Here is a 20,190-nt window from a genome sequence, read left to right on the forward strand (position 1 = left end):
AGACTGCTGTCTTCCTCATGGGTCAGTGCTGAAGACAAGCTACCGGGCCAGCTCATGGTATTGTGAGCGTCTTCTTTAGGTGGCTGCGCATGCCTGCTAAAGCGTGTGCCTAATCAAACTATGTTGAAAAAAGTGCAGTGTGAACAATGGGTTGCTTGTGGGCAGAAAGTGCGCTGGGCATGTGTTTGGCACAAATGGGCACTGTCCCCAAAGAACACTGCCATCCCAAGCAGCTATAGTCTTTGGCACTGCTGCTAATTTGTTTTTGCAGCTGCGACAGTAAGATTCGAAATAATTGCTTATGGATATTGTCCGCAGTACAAATATCTAGAGGATTTCAAAGAGCATGAAGACATTGAATGTAAGAAAGTGCAAGCATGATGAACGAACATAGGTCAATATCGAGCGCTCTTATTCAGCCTAGAAACTTTAGCTTGTTTTGAGCGCGAAGGGGCACAACCTTGAACATATTTCTAGAGGCGAGCAGCGCAACCCAGACGAAGGACAAAACGAAGGGAATGATACGAGTGTAGACTAACAACTGGATTATTTTTCAAACAAGCGAATAATTATGCAGAGAATCGGATCATTTGATGAAGTGACGCGTACAAGTGGCGAAAGGGTGTCAGCCTCTTGCCATTCAAAAACTCCATTTCTTTATCATGCAGACAGATAGAAGTCTGGCTGACGCTTGTGCCTGAGTTGACATACATGAAGTCGGCTTCCACAATCTCGCGCTCAAATTGATTTCTATTTTTATATAATATTTCAGCTTTTTCGAAAAAGATTTGCATGGGCAATTTCAACAATACGCGCCCAGATTCGAGCCTGTTGCATTCCTGGCCCCACCTCGGTACTCCCTAAGGCGGATGTTAAGGCAGCGTCCCATCTGCCCGAAGTATTTTCGCCGCACAAAAGTGAAATAACGTAGACCTCTCCCACCGAACTGCCATGACCTGCCCCGTTTGTTTGACGCGGCGCATGGTCTTGGATGCCTGTTTAGGTCTATTGACGCTATTGCAAATCTTGTTTAACAAGTTCTTATCTGAAAAGATGACTTGTGACAGCATGTTTCATGACTGACTTTTTTTAACCCATGCCCTATTCGGCGCGAATTATGGATGACTGCAAACTTTTTGCCGTTTTATTCTGTTTCTGGGGTGCTTCCCTTCTTTATTTTCTTCACTATCCCTTAACGTATTTACACGACAAGAGATATTGGATAACCGTACTTCTCTAGACGACTAAGCTGTAGCGAAAATATCACATTGGTGAGGTGGCCGATGGCACAACTTTCTAAGTGCGGGAGCTAAACACGTTGTAGTTTTGAATGTGCCAACGCATATTGTTTGGAATTGGTTTGCTTGTTCTGGGGTTATATTGCCAACATATATGTTGTGCTGTTAATCTTAAGTGTAAATCTAAAGATTGAATTTCTTTATTAATGGACAGTTCATGAGTAAATCTGAGACCCATTCCTTCTTTATCAAAGGCTGCGAGATTAACGCCAATATCTTAGGAACTTGTTTCAGAGCGGATAACTACCAAGTAGTCATCAACAAATCTGAAGCACATAATCACTGTTCCTGCCAAGACGCTCTCGAGCGCCCGGTCAATACTGCAGAGAAAAATTTTGCTAAGAATTGGTGGGACCTTGGAGCCAATGCAGAACCCCTGCATCTGAACCCCTGCATCAGAATCATAACTTCGTTGTCTCAGATAACGAATGTGAAACTAAGATAAATGAGGAAGAGTTCGATCAATGACTGAACTGTGACGCCACTCTGACTCCTAAACTTACCCATCGTCATCAATAATGCAATCTTCGTCTTCGTCAACTGATTTCTAGGAAGGGAATAGTATAAATCGGTGATGTCAACACTGAAGGCTGTGCATGCTGAATACACCCCTTCTTGGAAAAAAACTGAACGACTTCTGGGTTTTTTACTCTGAGTGGGTTTCCTACCTGGAGCCCTGCTAAGCTTTTTATGAATTTAATCAGAGCCTGCGTCTTGCAAAGTGTTTCTCTCAGACAGAATTGCGCGTAAAGGTTGCTCAGGTTTATGCATTTTTATCATAAAGAAAACCTCCAAGTTCAACCCCTGACTTTTCTTTACTGTTCTACATATCCGCTCAAAGTTCAACTCCAGCAACAACTTCGTTGCTTCATCTTTGACTTTCTTAGGTTCAGTGTGTGCCTTCTTGAAGTTTTTTATTAAAGCGGTTGAGGCTTTCTCGGAAAACTGCCCTTCTGTTAGGAGGACGAAGTACCATTCTTTATCAGCGGTGAATACTTTCACTTCGTTATCTCTTAAAAATTGCACAAGAGGTTGGATCTTTTGCACTCTGCCATTCCGATTTCCTTGAGATTTGGCGAACAAGTAAAACCACTGAGAAATGCACCTGAATTTGACATTTACTTCTGCATGCCTGGACATTGATCTAACGGTGGCTATCTTATTGACTGGATGTAGGCAAGGTTCTAGGCATAACTTTTGGCCTAATTTAAGAATGTTCATGTACTTATCTAAAACGACAATATCGGTCAGGTTCAGCACTTTGGTCATGAGCTTCGGTTTCTTCTCCTTGGGGGTGGGTTGCGCCGGACGTTGCTACAGACTAATTCCGGCTAATACTGGCTTGTCCTACACAACTCGTGGTATCAAGGGCACTCTCGTTGTCTTCCTTTCATGAAACCGCAAACGGACTTCACGCAGTCTCGCAGCATCCTGGCTTGGCTCATTCATTCGCACTGCAAGATCTTGCAGATCCTTCTCGTGTGGCCAACCGTGCGGTAAAAAATTCCGTACGGAGCCATAATTTCTTCTGGACACGTGCCCTGGTGAAGAGGCCAAGACGCAACCCTTGCACCTCTTGGCATCTTGGACGTCTTGCACGTCTTGCAATCTTAGCCATGACACGTGTCCAGAATAAGTTGTGCCTCTGCGCGGAATTTTCTGCCCCACGGTTCGTCAAACCAGAAAGATTTGTAAAATCTTGCGGTGCGATGGAGTAAGCCAGGCCAATATACTGCGGGACTGCCTCAAGTCTGTTTGCGGTTTTATGAACCTGAAGCGTCTATGTAGCACAGTAAACAAAAGTCAGGGGTTGAACCTTGAGGTTTTCTTTGAGATAAAAAAACATAAACCTGAGCAACCTTTGCGCACAATTGTGTCTGAGAGAAACACTTGGCAACACGTAGTTTCTTGTTATATTCAGAAAAACTTAACAGGGCTCCAGGTAGAAGACCGATTCAAAGTAAAAAACTCAGAAGTTGTTCGTTTTTTTCTAGAAGGGGTGTATCCAGCATGCACAGCCTTCATCATTGACGTCACACATTTATATTATTGCCTTTCTCAAAATCAGCTGATGACGACAATCAAAGATGCATTATGGATAACAATGAGTTTAAGCTCAGGAATGAGGGTGACGTCCTGGTTCAGTCATTTCTCGAACTCTTGGTTTTTTAAATTCCACGTTCATTATGTGGGATAACGAGGTTAGGATTCAGAAGCAGGGGGTCTGCGTGGGCTCTCATGTCGTACCGATTCTTGGCAAGATCTTTCTCGGCAGTGTTAAATAATAATATTTGGGGTTTTACGTGCCAAAACCACTTTCTGATTATGAGGCACGCCGTAGTGGAGGACTCCGGAAATTTTGACCACCTGGGGTTCTTTAACGTGCACCTAAAACTAAGCACACGGGTGGTTTCCCATTTCGCCCCCATCGAAATGCGGCCGCCGTGGCCGGGATTCGATCCCGCGACCTCGTGCTCAGCAGCCCAACACCATAGCCACTGAGCAACCACGGCGGGTTTCTCGGCAGTGTTGACCGGGAACTTGAGAGCTCCTTGGCATGAACAATGATTAAGTGTTTCAGGATTGTTGACGACTACTTTGCAGCTATCCACAATAAAACAAGTTCCAAAGGTATTGGTGTTATTCTCGCAGCCTTTGATAAGAAAGGAATGGGTCTCAGACTTACTCATGACCTGCCAATTAGTAATGACATTTAATTTTTGGATTTACAGATAATATTAACCGCACAACGTGTTTGTTGGCAGTAGTGGCTGAGGACAAGAAAACGAATTCTAAACAACGCGCCGGTGCACTCAAAACTAGTGAAAAGAGGCAATGCTAAAGAATGCCATCAAATCGCCAATCTGAGCTTTTTGAAGCAGCCCAATCATCTAGAAAAGGTCAGTTTTTCAATATCTATTGTCGTATCAATATGTGAAGGGATCGTGAAGAACATAGAAAGAGTGGAAGCACCCCAGAAACAGATTGAAACCGCAAAAAGTTTGCAATCATCCTTTATGGACATCAGATTGGGCATGCGTTAAAAAAAGGCAGCCATGAAATATGGTGTACAAGTCGTCTTTTGAGCTAAAAACTCGTTAAACAAGATTTCCAATCGCGCCAATAGACCAAAACAGGCGTCCAAGCTGCCCCGCGTCAAACACACGGGGCAGCTTGTGGCATGCTCTGTGGGAGTGGTCTACGTTATTCCACTTTCATGTGGCAAAAAGTACTTTGGGCAGACGGGACATTGCCTTAACATCCACCTTAGGGAGCACCAAGGTGCGGCCAGGAATGCAACAGGCTCGAATCTGGGCACGTATTGTTGAAATTTCCCATGCAAATCTTGTTCGAAAAAAACTGAAATATTATAAAAACATAGAAATCAAATCAACCACGAAATTATGGAACCTACTTCATGCATGTCAACTAAACCGCATGCATTAGTCAGACATATCTTTCAGCATAATGAGGAAATAGAGTTTTCTTCAATAGCAAGATAGGCTGACACTCTTTCACCACTTGTACACGGTACTTGACATGATCGTATTCTCTGTATATTTAATCACTTGTGTGAAAAAATAAACTAGTTGTTAGTCTGCACTCGTATCGCGCACATCCTTTTTTCCTTCGTCCGGGTTGTGCTGCCCACCCCTAGGAATATGTTCAGTCACCCACTCGCCCCGCTTGCCGTGTCAATACAATATTCAACCTGAAAACGAGAAGAGTACTGTTGTGTTAGTATTGTTTTACAACACTTGGTTGGATTTGCAGAGGGATACAATATTTTCATTATTACCTTTGTATATTACGTGATAATAGCTCGATGGTGATGGTGGTCTTTTTCTGCACTGCCTTACTTTATGGCGCATTGTTCACACCTGCCGCATTAAACTAGTTCTTTACGCCAATATTTTGCGATGGTTTTGTACTTATTAGGTGTCTTAATTCCTTTGCTATTTACGTTTTTCTTGGTTCTCGTTCCCAGGTAACACCTATCCTTCCCACAGTTTCGAGCTGCTTAAGCTTTGGCAGAGGACGAGGTGCATGGACGCTGATTTTATTATTAACTGCTTGCATCAAGGGCATCTATGTTAACCAGCTGGCTAACTTCTTGATCAGTCGGGCTACACACGTGGCCGCAGACCTGCGGGACGAGTTCTCATCGCAGTCATCTGACCTGCGATTTGCCCCATTAGCTGACCTCGCATTGGCGGCACTGCCTTTCATCGACGCGAGAGAATACTGTGTCCCTCATGGCGGCTGCTTGGTGGTCTACGTGATCATCACCGTCCATGTTATTCGTCAGCAAAGAAAACTACTGGCACAAGCACGACCCGTGGTCGCAGTACGTGTTTTCACTATAAGCTTTTGTGCATAATTGTGTGATGGATTAGGGCACACGTGTGAAGAAAAGATATTGCCATGCGGAGGAAGACGATTGGTCATCGTAATATCATGAAGCATGTTTTAAAGCATGCTTTTGTGATTCTTTATGTAGTTTACGATTATGCACTAGAGGCTCGGCCAGTTCTGAAAGTGGTGGTAGAGGCGTGCACAACGGACAATCTACATGCCATGATGTAATTCGCTCCTATTATCACAAAGTTTTCTTCACCTCCTTTCTTATTGGCGACTTTAATTTTCCTAACATGGTTTGGAACAACCATCTACCTAACTTACTATCCTTTTCTGATTCAGAAGAATTCTTGGTTATTTGTACGACATTTCCGTGAAATCGGTTAGCTACACAATTCACAAGAATCGCATCCGATTCCGTAAACATTCTCAATTTGATCTTAACCAATCGTCCCGATTATAACTATTATTATTTATTATTATTATTATTGCTTATCCAGTATTAGTGACCATCTAATACTAAATATTCACCTTAATACTTCATTTCCGAAACTTCCAAATAGTAACAATAAAAAATCATTAGAGACTTTAAGAGACCTAACTTTGAAGCAATAAATAAAGAGCCGTATCTATTTCTTAACATATTCTCGAGGGATTTTGAACATTTTACTGTGCAGTCAAACCGGAATATATTTTCGACAGAGGTAAATCACTTTTCAATAAGCACATCCCAACCCGTACTATAATTTGCAACCCGCGCAAGCCTTGGTACAACACTCATTTAAAGCGGCTATCCGACAAAAGTACAGGACTGTCGTTCTGCAAAGCAATAACCCACTGACTAATGATGGAAAGCCTACACATTAGCAACTAACGCGTATCTAGCCACACTCAAATGCGCTCAAGAAACGCTCTTCTAAACCACATTACCATGTACGTTGACAACTTATGTAAAAACAAAAATTATGATGCGTCATACATCCGCTTTCCGATGTTTCTATCGCTTTAACAATTGCTCTGAGAACCCTTTTCCCAAGAACCTATGCGCAACTCTCCTGAATAATACCTTTGTTAAAAATTTCTCATGCACTACGGATGTTGAACTACCTGTCTTGAGTGGCAAACTTTTTAATTATGTCTCTAGTGACTGTTGAAGTTTCCAGTGTTATTTGACTAACACATTCATTGAATAGACATTCGTTCCCCGGCTTTGGTAACATCAGTGCTAAATTTATGAAAAACACCTGCTCTTACAATTTCATTATATTAACTAAAACATTCCAACAATCGCTAAACACATAAACTGTTCTGTCAAAATGAAAACAGGAAAAATTATTCCTTCGCACAAATTCGCCAGCCAATCATCGCCTACAAATTATCATTAAACAGCACCTGCTGCAAACTACTAGAACCTATCTTTACTGACCTTGCAGATTTTCTTGAGTCTAATTAATTTTTTCGTCATCACAACATGGATATCAAAAATCATTCTCATATGAATCGCAAGTATTAACGTTTAATCAAACACTATACCAAATACTTGACCCTTCTTCTTTTGCCAATTTCATATGTTTACATTTTTCTAAAGCCTTTGGCAAAGTGTGCGATATATTCTACTTTATAAGCTAAGCATATGCAACCTTGATTATAATGTTCCAAAATGGATTGTCACTTCTTGTTAAGCATTCCTATATATATATATATATATATATATATATATATATATATATATATATATAATATGTGACAATGACACAGTGGCAAAACTTACCTGCTGTTTTCTGTTACAGGCGTGGTACCAACGGATCTCAGACGTGCTGGCGCCCGGGAGCGACATAAGCTCCTTCCTGTTGCTCCTTACTGGAGCAGCAAAGGAGCTGATGGTGATGTACTGCACGACGACTGATTATTACCCGGATTCCGTAGTGCTGGGTAAGTGAATGTGGATATTTACATTTTTGTTTTCATAGCTTCTCCTTCGCAAACACTTTCTTAGACTTTCTCGCAATATAAAAATTTAATAAGAGAAGGAAATAAGTGTGCGTACAACAATGGTGATTGTCAATGGGAGCGAATAGCCAAGGTATTCTAGCGAGGTATTTGCTTCAATTTGAAGTTGTGGGAAGTCATTCATGAGCATTCCACCAATGTATTGATTGGTTCAGGCACTCCGAGCTGTCACGGTGCAGTGCGCGCCTCAAAGAGCTGTACTTGTTATGTTGAGCATCACAACTGTCGTGTGAGAGCACATGGCCTTTGCATCGGCATCTTTGGCGGCGAAGGTTTGACTACCGACCATCAGCAACCGACCGCCACAAATACGGGTAAAAAAGACAGAGAAAGCTAGCTATTCACATATTAAAAAAAGATCACTTGTGCTAGTTAGATTCTTCTCGCCCTTCACTTATGTTGATGTCACATAATTTGTCATTTATCTTTTTTTTCATATACGCCTGAACATTGTATAGGAACAGTTTTTAAAAAAGAATGCAATGAAATGCAGTTCGCCGAACTCGTAGGTCAGTGGAGCTTACCATACGGGTATCATATAAGCAGGTGGAGGTGTAGTGACAGTCTCCTTGATCCCGTAGAAGTAGCAGTAAGTTAAACAAAGAACGAAAGGAACACTCCAAAGGCTGGTGTGATCCCTAGTGTGTTCTATGCTAACATGTGAACCCTCACCCCTACATTTCACTTGCTGCCTCGTTCCTTCCTTGTGGCCGCCACTGAATGTGCACGCGGTGGTATTCATGGGCTACCCTAGTTTCTTTTTATTCATAACGCCACTGCATCTATGCACGAGTTTCTATGGCAGATTCGTATTGTAGTTGTGAGCCAAGTAGGGTTTTGTAGAGTGTTAGTTTTATAGACGTCGGAACAGTAGAAAAATTGCGATGAAGATATCCTAACATGCGATTAGCATTAGCATGCATATCCCATGACAGATCATTATATATGGGAACGCTACGGTATTTGTGAGTGTATGTCGCCACCCTTGAAAACGACGCTTTTGTTCAAAAGTAGCGAATTTCATTTTTTATTATTTTAACAATCTACAGACATTCAGAATTGTGCTGCTGCAAAATTATGCTTTTATCTGTTTCTGTCCAAACGTTATGATTTTTCTTCAAGTACCGGCAGACCTCTCTGAAACCAAAACTGCCATTTTGTAAAAATGAAACCTACATTTCAATCATTAAACTAAACTTATGCTTGTGCTCAAATACGCAGGATACGTTTAGGTTAGTTTGTGGCGACGTATTTTAAAGGTTGATAGGATTGAGCAATGGTGGTCGCAATATTTTCTTTATTCAAGTTGAACAAATTGCCACATGGGGGCGTATGACCTGACATCGTGTTTACACTGCAGCGACGCGTTGTACCGCCATTTAAAGTTACTGTTTTGTCACTTCAGTGGCCTACATTGTTTTCTTACATGATATAAGAAGTCATGGCTAAGCTCCGAGTGAAGCAAAGGCCGAAACGCCAGTTCTACGGCAATCGGTACACGACGAACTATTCGACGAAGTGTGACGTGAATGTGGCTGTTTCCGCAAGTGAAGTGAAACTGGGCCAGTTGCAGGAAGACTGTGAAGTGCCACCGGAAGGTGTTGTGCTACAGGGGCACAGGATTATAGATGTCGAAATTCTTACCTGTTTTGTCGTCGCTGGCGTGCCCGAAATGCAAAAAACATTTTACTGAAGCTTGAGGAGCGTTCACGCAAAGGGGTATGTTTTGCATACGCCGTGGGATGTAGTGCATGTGCCCACGAATATTTGTTTTCCTCATAAAAAAAGAAAGCTGCAAGTGCAGCTGAAAACAACGTTCCGCTTGTCTACGCTATGCGCCAGCTGGAGAAAGGGCATGCTGGTGCACTGACATTTTCGAAGGTTATGAATATGCCACTGCCACTTTGTCATTCCGCCTATGACAAGGTTTCTTCCAAGCTCTGTGATGCCGCAAAATTGTCGCGTCAAAGTCAGTGATGGATGCTGCTGCACAAGTGCACCATGTTGTCGGCAGTAACGAGTGTGGCATATCGGGCGACGGCACTTGGCTAAAGCGTGGGCACTCTTTGAATTGTTGCGTGTCTCTTATATCAGCGGACACAGGAAAGGTGATTGACGAGGAAGTAATGTCCAGAAAGTGCAAGGCATGTGGAAATATGAAGAAGTGTTCCACAAGCATGGAGTTCGAAGAATGGGAGGCGAACCACACTGATTACCAAGCCAACCAGACAGGCAGCGCTGGTAGCATGGAGGCGTGAGAACATTGATATTTATGGAGATGACGACTCGAAAAGCCATGCGGCTCTCAAACATATGTGCGGAACTGGCACTGCGCGCAAACGTGAATGCATTGGGCACGCGCAAAAGCGTGTCGGATGCCGACTGATGAAACTGAAAAAGAGCGTACGTGGACTTGGAGGCAAAGGGAATTTGACGGATGTTATGACCGATAGATTGCAAACTTATTACGTTGTCGCAATCAGAGGAAATCTGGGGAACCTACAAGCTATGAAGAAGGCCACATGAGCAAGTTTCTTTCACTGCAGTTTGACCGACGGAACTCCTAGACGTGGCCTGTGTCCTATGGGTGTGAAAAGTTGGTGTGCCTACAACCGAGTGAGAGCTCTGGGCACAGAACGGTATAAGCACAGGGCAGGTTTTTCCAGTGACGTCCTGAACAAAATGAAACCTCTGTATGCCGACCTCTGTTCTGATGAACTTTCGACGAAATGTCTCCACGAAAAAACGCAGAATGCGAATAAATGCTTCAATGGGATGCTCTGTCAGCGTCTCCCTGAAGATCTCTATGTAGGCCTGCGCACTCTTTGGTTCGAACTTTACGATGGTATATGTCACTTCAACAATGGAAATAGTGGCACGCTGGACATCTTCAGGCTGGCTGGTGTCGATCCTGGCTACTACACCACAGTAGCTTGCCACAGCAGGGACCGAAGACGCTTGAAGAACGCCAAGCGCCAGTCAACGTCGGACAAAAAACATGCCCGAAAAAAAAAACGACGAGCTGCTGAACGATCACACGGTGAACTCATGGCAGTTAAGGAAGGGTCCAGCTACGGGACTAGGGACATTTAGCCTCCCACGATCTTGCAGTGATGTATATGACATATTTGGAATACTTATTATTTGTCTTTTTTGTTTTCAAAACATCATTTTCAGTTCTTTTTTTTATTTATTCCTCCAATGCCCTGGAGGGGGGATTCACATGAGGGCTGTTTCATATCCGCATGGCACTCCGGATGCAACTCATGACAGAGCAGATGAATAGTTATTGGCTGTGGCATATTTAGCTCGATTGGGGAAAAGCTTAATCCAAGACAGCACATTTGGGTGTATATATTGTCCCACGCTAAGGCAAGAGCAAGCAACAGTACCAGCAGCCAGAAACCAAGGGACGGTTCTACAGCTGGCTCAGGATCTCTTTTATCTTTGTCGTCTTTTTCGCCTTTTTTGCTGGGCACGCAATGCCGACCGTTTGCTGGCTCAAAAGACCAGGTGGCATTCTTTCTCCTCCCAATGAAGTGTCGACTCGATGCCCAAACGCAAGACGTACACGGAAAATGCAAAAATCGGGTAAGACAAAAAGCAAGAAACACACTAGCACACATACGGACATGCACATGAGGCAAAAAAATGGGTTCTGTGGCCGTGAACAAAAAAAAATGCTACGCAGTTCTTTGAAGGACGACGGAACTACAGTAAAAAAAATAAAGTTTGCTTCACCAGTACATTATATTAACATCACCGTGTAACATACGGCTTGAGGTGGACAACATGTACAATCTCTGCGCGTGGTAATCAGCGCTTGGGCGATGGCCGGTCTCCTTCTGGAATCACTTCATAGTTCGCGTCGCTTAAACGCTTTAGTACTGTGTATGGTCCGAAGTACTTGCTCAAGAGTTTCTCGCTGAGGTCTCGTCGTCTAATGGGAGTGCAAACCCAACCTAGGTCACCACGCTCATAGGTAACTTGTCGATGGTGGAGATTGTGCCTTACTGCATCTATACACTGCTGCTGTCTTATGCGCACACGGGCCAGTTAACGTGATTCCTCGGTCTGCTGAATGTACTCCTCGACTTCAAGAGCTAACTGGTCGAGCTGATCGATGTCTTCATACGGAATCATGGCCTCTAGCATATTTTGAACATTTCGACCATAAACAAGGCGAAACGGCGTGAATCGTGTAGTTTCCTGCGGGGCAGTGTTGTACGCAAATGTTACGTACGGCCGGATTTCGTCCTACGATTTGTGCTGCACCTCCACGTACATAGAGATGACGTCTGCCAGTGTTTTGTTTAGTGTTTCTGTTAAGCGGTTAGCCTCAGGGTGGTATGCAGTGGCCTTTCGATGACTCGTGTAACTCAACTTGAAGATGTTGTCCAGAAGCTTCGCCGTAAATGCCGTACCTCGGTCAGTGATGATGAATGACGGTGCGCCATGTCGAAGCACAATGTGATGCATAAAAAACTCGGCAACTTCACATGCTGTCCGGCGCGGTAGTGCCTTCATCTCAGCGTAACGCGTCAAGTAATCAGTTACGACAACGATCCAATTATTGCCGGAGGCAGACGAGGAAAATGGTCCAATAAGGTCCCTTCCAACTTGATCAAATGGCGTACGCAGAGGGTCAAAGGGTTATCGAAGGCCTGCAGGCTTGAAGGGTGGTGACTTGCGGCGCTGGCATTCACAGCATCCTTTCATGTAGCGTTTGATGCAAGCAGTCAGTCTAGGTCAGTAATACAGTTGTCGCACGCTGTTCAGAGTCCAAAGTGAGGAGATGTCGGCTCGTCGTGGCAAGCTAATAGGATGTCATCGCGAAGGGCTTGAGGCACTACGAGAAGATGTGGTTTGTCGCCGGCACCTGTGTCTTTTTGTATACGATGCCCTCTCTGAGGCAAAATGACGACAACTGTAGCGAAATAGGGCGAGGAATGGACGCGATGCCGCTTTCTAAGTGATCGATGGTGGGTCTTACCTCAGCGTCCGATCGCTGTTTATTGAGCATATCCGGCCCTCTGAGGGCGCTCAGGAAGGCGCTGTCGTCTTCCTCGTCAGGATTCTGGGATTCAACAGGTGCTCGTGATAGCGTGTCAGCATCTTCATGTTTTCTGCCTGACTTGTTTACAATGGTGAAGTTAAAATATATATATATATATATATATATATATATATATATATATATATATATATATATATATATATATATATATATGCCTCAGCGTACACTTTGAAAATATTGTGAAGGCTGCCTGTAGCAGACAGAATAATCTTTGCCCATGGGCCCCATTGTCATCGATTTCACAGGTGTTGTGAAGTTCATACAGGGCCTGAAGTTATCGTCTAGCGTTTTTGAAAGACTCTACTGTGTATAGTTAGCGCACCTTTTCACTCAATCCGTTGAACACTCCACAATGCCAGCTGATTGAAAGGTAGCAAGGGTGGTTACACACTTGAAACAAGGTAATCCAAATTCTTCTTAACTACAGGCCTATTTCATTAACAAGCATTCCCTCTGAACTTCTAGAGCACATTGTATACTCTAATCACGTTTCTTTTCTTGAACGCAACTGGTTATTTAGTTCTAGTCAGCAATGCCTTCGAAAGAATTTTTCTTGCGTGACTCAACTCTTTCACTAATGTCTTAGCATCGGCTTTATATAGTGGTTTGGTAACCAACTGTATCTTTCTAGACTTTGCTAAGGTTTTCGATAAGGTGTCACATCAATTACTCCATCTTAAAATTAGTTTCCTGAATATTGACCCTAATCTTTTCAAAAGGATTGAATGTTTGTTGACTAACCGCTCTCAGTTTTTATCAGCTAAAGACTCGTTATCATCAACACGTGCCGTCACATCTGCTGTTCTCTAAGGTTCTGTTTTGGGCCCCTACTCTTTCTAATATATAATAATAATCTTCCGATCGGAATGAACTCTTCCCTTAAGCTTTTTGCTGACGACTGGGTTCTTTTTTTCCTAACCCTAAGGACAGTTGAGCCCTTCACTGCGATCTTGACAACGCATATAATTGGTGTGAGCGACGGTGTATGGTTCTTAAACCGTCTAAGTCTAAACTTATGTCCATCCCACGTCACACTGATCCGTCCAAAATATTCGATTACAAGATTAATCGAGTCCCACTAGAGAGTGTCTTATCTTATACATATCTTGGTGTTCACATTATTAACAGCCCATCCTGGCGCGTGCACATCGAATATGCCACAAACAATGTGAACCGCCCCCTTGGTTTTATGCGCAGAAACTTCTCTGAGGCTCTATCCAATTTGAAGTTACTTTTGTAATCATCACCAGCAACAGCAGCCTGTTTTATGTCCACTGCAGGACGAAGGCATCTTCTTAACCCTGTCCTGCGCCAACCGATTTCAACTAGCGCCCGCGAATTTCCTAATTCCATCGCTTCGCCTTGTCTTCTGCCGTTCTCGACTGCGTTTCCCTTCTCTTGGCATCCATTCTGTAACCCTAATGCTCCAACCATTACCTAACTGGCGCATTACATGACCTGCCCAGCTCCATTTTTTTCTCTTGAGGTCAGTCAGAATATCGGCTATACCCGTTTGCTCTCTAATCCAAACCGCTCTCTTTCTGTATCTCAACGTTACGCCTAACATTCTTTGTTCCATCGCCCCTTGCACGGTCCTTGTTTACGACCTTCTTTGTCAGTCTCCAAGTCTCCGTCCCTCATGTCAGTACGGGTAAAATGCACTCATTTTAAACCAGCAAGCGTGGTTTTAATTCTTTCTCACCTAAGACTAGCGCAGAGTGGAGCTACCCTCCGCCTCTTATTGCCTGCATTGAAGACACGCCATCCTTCAAAACAGCCATCACAATGCATATCATTTAACACGCATCTCCATTATGATTTTTGCTTTTTGCTGTACTCTTTTGTTTGTTTTTTTACCCACCCCATCTGCAACGCGGCTGAAGGCCTTGAGGGCATTGTAATTAATTAATCATATAAATAAGTAATTATTGTTCACAAGGTGGTCTACTCAATGCGGCGGACACTACTTGCACACAAAAGAATTAAAGTCCTCAATCAACTAATTAAGAAAAATCTGCTGATGAACATTTTAACTAATCACGTTATGGCCCATATTGCAATTTACAAATTCTAGCCCTGGAGTTCACAAGGCAAGTCCACTTGGAACGAGTTCTCCGGCTAGCACACCCGCCGTGGTTGCTTAGTAGCTATCGTGCTAGGCAGCTAAGCATCAGGTGGTGTCATCGAATCCCGTCTACGGTGGCCGCATTTCGATGGGGCCGAAATGCAAAAACACCCGTCTTCTTAGAGTTAGGTGCACGTTAGAGAACCTCAGGTGGTCCAAATTTCTGGAGTCCCCCACTATGGCGTGCCTCATAACCAGATCATTGTTTTAGCATGTAAAAACCCATATTTAAGTTAAAAGTGGTTCACACCAGCTTCGAGGCAATAATTCACCAAACATTGCGGATAAACGCATTGGTGTTCCAAAACTTTTGTGCTTCAATGCACAAAATGACTTTTTGTGAGGGAAGTTACTGGCACGCTGATGCGTTTCTCCGCAAAGTTTGGGAATATCTCGAGACTGGTGTCATCATGAGAATTCATTCCAACTGGATCTGCCTTGTGAACTCCACGGCTTGAATTTGCAAATTTCAATATGGGCCATAAGTTAATTAGTTAAAACATATTTAGATAATCTTTGTTAATTAGTCATTTATGCATATAAGCTTTTTGCAAGTAATGTCCAGTTTGAGTAGACCAGCTCACAAAATAGAATTGGGCTATCTGCGACAGGCAAAGTGTAAAAATTTTTAAAATTTTCTCGGAAACAGCCTGTATATAGCACAGAAGAAATGAGATGCACGAGAAAACACCTGCTTTTTTACTGTCAGCAGTTTCCGCTGGAAGACCTCCCTTTGTCAGAATGATGCCAGAGTCAACTTGACCAACGCTGGCCTACCAGTCATGGTACAAGAATGTGGTGTTTATTTTCTTTTATGCTATACCAACGGAGCCAGTGTGCTTTCGTGCCTACATCTCTCTCTCTCTCTCTCTCTCTCTCTCTCTATATATATATATATATATATATATATATATATATATATATATAACGTAACCAACTTCCCACACATCTTTTTTTTTTTACACTTGGACAATCCTCAAGCTCCTAAACTTAAAAAAAAAACTTGACATTATCCGCTGTGTTCACATCCGTTACTTTACTTCTGCAAAGTAGATTCATGTGTGTGTGTTTAAAGGAAGGCGTTAGCTCGGGGACTCCTTTCTAAATACATTGTAAAGGAGAAATTGTTTTCTCGGCAATAGCTGCACTAAATTTGATGACGTTTTTTGCATGTAAAACAAAAATTATAATCTAGGCATTGTTTTAGTGAATTGGTGATTGAGGCCGTCAAAATTTTATGCAGGAATTTACGCAGGAATTTACGCATTTTATGCAGTTTACAGCTCTGCAATATGTTACGAAAAAATATCACAATTCTGTATATTGCATACCATACAATCATCATCATCATCAGCTTATTTGATATCCACGGCAGGACGAAGCCCTGTCAAAGTGATCTCAAATTACCTCTCCTGCGCCAACCGATTCCAAGTAGCGCCCACGAATTTCCCAACTTCATCGCCCCGCCTAGTCTTCTGCGGTTCTCTACTCCACCTCTCTTTCTCTTGGTACCCATTCCGTAACCCTAATTGTCCAACGTCTATGTGTCCTGTGCATTACATAACCTGCCCAGCGAATACCTGATTGATGACATGGATGTTATCCATTAAAGAGTATCCCTTCCTTAAACCTGCCTGTTCCTTGGTTAACTAAAGTTCAATGTTGCCCTTAGTCTATTGTAGATTATCTTGATGAATATTATATATAATGCTGGGAGTAAGCTAATGAGCCTCTAATTTTTCTATTCTTTAACGTCTCCCTTTTGTGGATTAGTGTAGTGTTTGCATGCTTCCAGTCACCTGGGACCTTTGCAGTCTATAGACACTTCATATTGAGAGCCACCAGTTTTTCAGCCATTATGTCTCCTCTCTCTTTGACTAAATTGACTGTTAGTCCATCTTCTCCTGCCGTTCTTTCTCGTTTGATGTCTTGCAAGGCCTTTCTGAGCTCATCGCTAGTTATAGGAGAAGCTTCTGTATTCTATTCATTACTGTTTGTAATTGAGGTATCCTGACGCCTCTGGGTGATGTACAAGTCAGTATAGAATTCTAGCGCTGTATTTACTATATCTTAAAGATAGCTGATGATATTACCCTGTTTATCTTTCAGTGCATACATCTTGGTTTGTCCTATGCCAAACTTCCTTTGCTCTAATTTCCGGCTGCATCCATTTTTTACAGCTTCTTCAGTCTTTCTCACGTTATAATTTCGAATATCACTTATTTTCGCTTTGTTGAGCAGTATTGAGAGTTCCGCGAATTCTATGTTATCTCTTGGGTTCAACACCTTTACTTTTTGTCATTTCTTTACTAGGTCCTTTGTTACATGGGAGGGCTTGCCTACTGGTTGCCTTCGTGCCTTGCCTCCTACTTCAATTGCTGCCTCTTGTAACATTCGCGGTGCTGGTCGCATTCGCCAGATAAGATTGCCCCGCTTGCCACGATATCATCCTTACGTTTGCCACTCCCTGATTGGCTGCTTAGCGCTCAAAAAGCCCGTCGCCGAACGAATAAAGGTGATTGTCTTCCTGGCGCTGCGTTGGTCGTCTGTTCCCAATACCTAAAACGCAATACGAATACGTAACACTCTGAAGCCAGCCTAGTTACAGTTTCATTCATTACCTCCATGTCACCTTCATCTCTCAGTTCTAAGGCTGCACATTTGTTTGCAAGTACCAGCCTGAATTTGTTTGCTTTTACCTTTACTTCCTCTTAGTTGACGTGTTTTTCTTGACCTATTTTACTCTTTCTCTGTTCAAATTGAGGTGAATCGTAGCCCTCACTAGGCTATGATCACTGCACTTTATCCTACCTATCACATCTACATCCTGCACTATGCTGGGATCGGCAGAAAGTACGAAATCAATTTCATTTCCTGTTTACTATCAGGGCTTTCCCAGGTCCACTCTCTGTTGCTACGCTTCCCGAAAAAGGTGTTCATTATTCGCAGCTTATTCCTTTCTGCGAATTCTACCAGCACCTATGCTCTAGCGTTCCTAGAATCGACGCCGTAGCTGCCTGTTGCTTGTTCACTAGTCTGCTTGTTCCCCACTCTTGCATCGAAGTGGCGCATTACTACAGCATACTGTGTTTGTACATTTCTCATCGCAAATTCAACATCTTCATAAAACTGATCTACTTTATCGTCATCGTGACTGTATGTCGGAACGTAGGCTTGTACTACCTTTGATCGATATCTCTTATTAAGTTCGATAAGGACTACTGCTACCCTCTCATTAACGCTGTAGAATTCATCAATGCTGACTGCTACGTCCTTATGGACTATGAATCCCACACCGTATTGCTTCTTATTTGGGGACCTCTAGAGCAGAGGACATGGCCGTTAGTCAGCGCTGTATAAATCTCACCAGTTCTTCTAATCTGGCTTAAGCCAATTATATTCCAAACATTATCTGGCACTCATAATGACAAAGCCTTTCGCGCAATTAAAGAAAACAGGGACGTGAAATAGACACAAGATAGCACCGCCCTGTGTCTCTGTCAGGTTCCTGTTTATTAATTGTGCTAGAGGTTTGGCCATCATGAGTAAACCGTACCAACTAGCCCAAGAATTAGCCTTGTTGAATTGTTGAGCTGTTAAAAGGCTGCCAGGGTCAATTTCCATTCGGACACAGTTGATATATTATACATGGCTTTCAAATAAACCACTAAGATTCGAGTAGAACCATTCCAAACCCCTGTAAATAATCTAAAATATTCGCATAGAATATAAATGTCATAAATGACATAAACATAGTCATACCATCAAGCCAATATTTGCCCGCACAAATTTGTTCAAACATTCATTTTTCCCTAAAACAATATCCGACTGGAATTCCCTGCCTCATGACTCACCTCTCCTTTCTTCAACTTCTTGAGAGCCTGTATATAGGTATCTATATATATATGGTTAGAAATTATGATTACTTTATAACTGTGCATAGTGTGCTTTTTTGTCTATGTACCTGTATTTGGGGCACGTACTCTCACAAATTGTATTTGCTTTGTAACCTTGTTTAGTTTTGATATTATATTTTCTGGATGTAAATTGTACCTTCACCATCGTTGATGATCCTAAGGCATAGTGCTTAGTAACAAATGAGTGTACCCTCTCCTGCTTGGACCGATCTGGTCTGCAGTATATACTAAATAAATAAATGAATTATTTTTAAATAAATAAATAATAAATAAATAAATAAATAAATAAATAAATAAATAAATAAAATTTGCCCGCTTTGAATGTTTACGGGGTCCAGTTTACAGAATTGCGATATTTGTTCTTGGGGTAGAGCCTGCTTTCAGCAGCATTGCAAGGCAATGAAGCTTGAATGAGATGCTGCTTTTTTTTTAAACACAATGCTCCATTTTTTCTTCTTTTCTTTCAGCTCACTGCCTGTTTGTTTCCTTTGAAGTGGTGGTTGCGGCAGTCCACTCCGTGTTTTATCTGACAACAATGGTCTACTTTTATATATAAGTAAGTAACTTCAGATTTATACTTGTGGAAATGAATAATTAATTAGTATAAGCACAATGCAAAACATGACCATATGCTAAGTATATGCCAACTTAGTTGTAGTCCAGTGTGGTGCACTTTGTTTCTAATAGCTAATCAGCTTTACAGCTGTTTTCAAATTGTTTAATAAATCGCGTGAAGTGAACTAGAACCTCATTATCACAGAAGAGGATGATGAAATAATGGATATAACGAAATAAATAAAATTACTTTTAAAGAACCCATAGAGGTCCATGTATTTAACACCGCGTTATAACGGAGAGATATTGCCCTGCCGATGGACATAACCAATCACATTCGCCTCCAGAATCACCCCAAAAATACCCGACCGTGTTACCCCATGTATACATCGCTTTGCGCTGGCTTCGCTTTTAATGGCCGCTTCATTGATTAGCCTCATCGACATGCCATCCAATCTGACTGCTGTGTAGATTGGTATTTTCTGCTCAGGCTCCTTCCTGCGTTGTGCAGGTGCAGTTCTTCTTCTGCGCCAGTCAGCCTACAGGGTTCGCCCATCAGTCCTCTGCTGTGAGACATTGTGGTCACGGGGCTGCTGGATATAGAAATGCCAGCCGGAGCGTTCATTCAAGCATACCTAAATGCGAAGGCAATAGTTTTGCTTGCGATATGTAGGGCTGGCATAGAATGCAAGGTGGCGGTAATTCTCGATCGCGTCAGCTAATGGTCGCAACAAGCGCACATAGAAATGAGCGTGACTGTGTCTTTCTTTTCTTAGCGTTCCTTCACGGCAGTGTTGCACGTAGGGGCCGGGAATGAATCTGTACACAGGGGTTATTCCACGAGAAACG

At 42.6% G+C, this 20,190-nt stretch overlaps 1 protein-coding gene and 1 pseudogene across 12 annotated transcripts in view; both read left to right on the forward strand.

The window, feature by feature from the left end:
* LOC135917133 (uncharacterized) overlaps positions 1 to 20,190 on the forward strand; it is a 94,530-nt gene that overhangs the window by 13,136 nt on the left and 61,204 nt on the right. For 11 of the 12 annotated variants that reach the window (XR_011508064.1, XR_011508063.1, XR_011508062.1 and 8 more), the window contains 3 exons: positions 5,287 to 5,646; positions 7,448 to 7,589; positions 19,254 to 19,342. Coding sequence is in view for 2 of the 12 variants with exons in the window: in XM_070524073.1 (XP_070380174.1) it covers positions 5,287 to 5,646; positions 7,448 to 7,589; positions 19,254 to 19,342 (591 nt within the window). In the remaining 10 variants the exon portion in view is untranslated. Of the gene's footprint in view, positions 1 to 5,286; positions 5,647 to 7,447; positions 7,590 to 19,253; positions 19,343 to 19,852; positions 20,078 to 20,190 lie in introns of those variants that run through there. The other variant, XM_070524072.1, reaches the window with a different exon arrangement.
* On the forward strand, positions 9,109 to 10,760 carry LOC139048694 (uncharacterized; annotated as a pseudogene).

The sequence above is a fragment of the Dermacentor albipictus genome, chromosome 8 (assembly GCF_038994185.2).
Source record: "Dermacentor albipictus isolate Rhodes 1998 colony chromosome 8, USDA_Dalb.pri_finalv2, whole genome shotgun sequence".
Lineage (NCBI taxonomy): Eukaryota > Metazoa > Arthropoda > Arachnida > Ixodida > Ixodidae > Dermacentor > Dermacentor albipictus.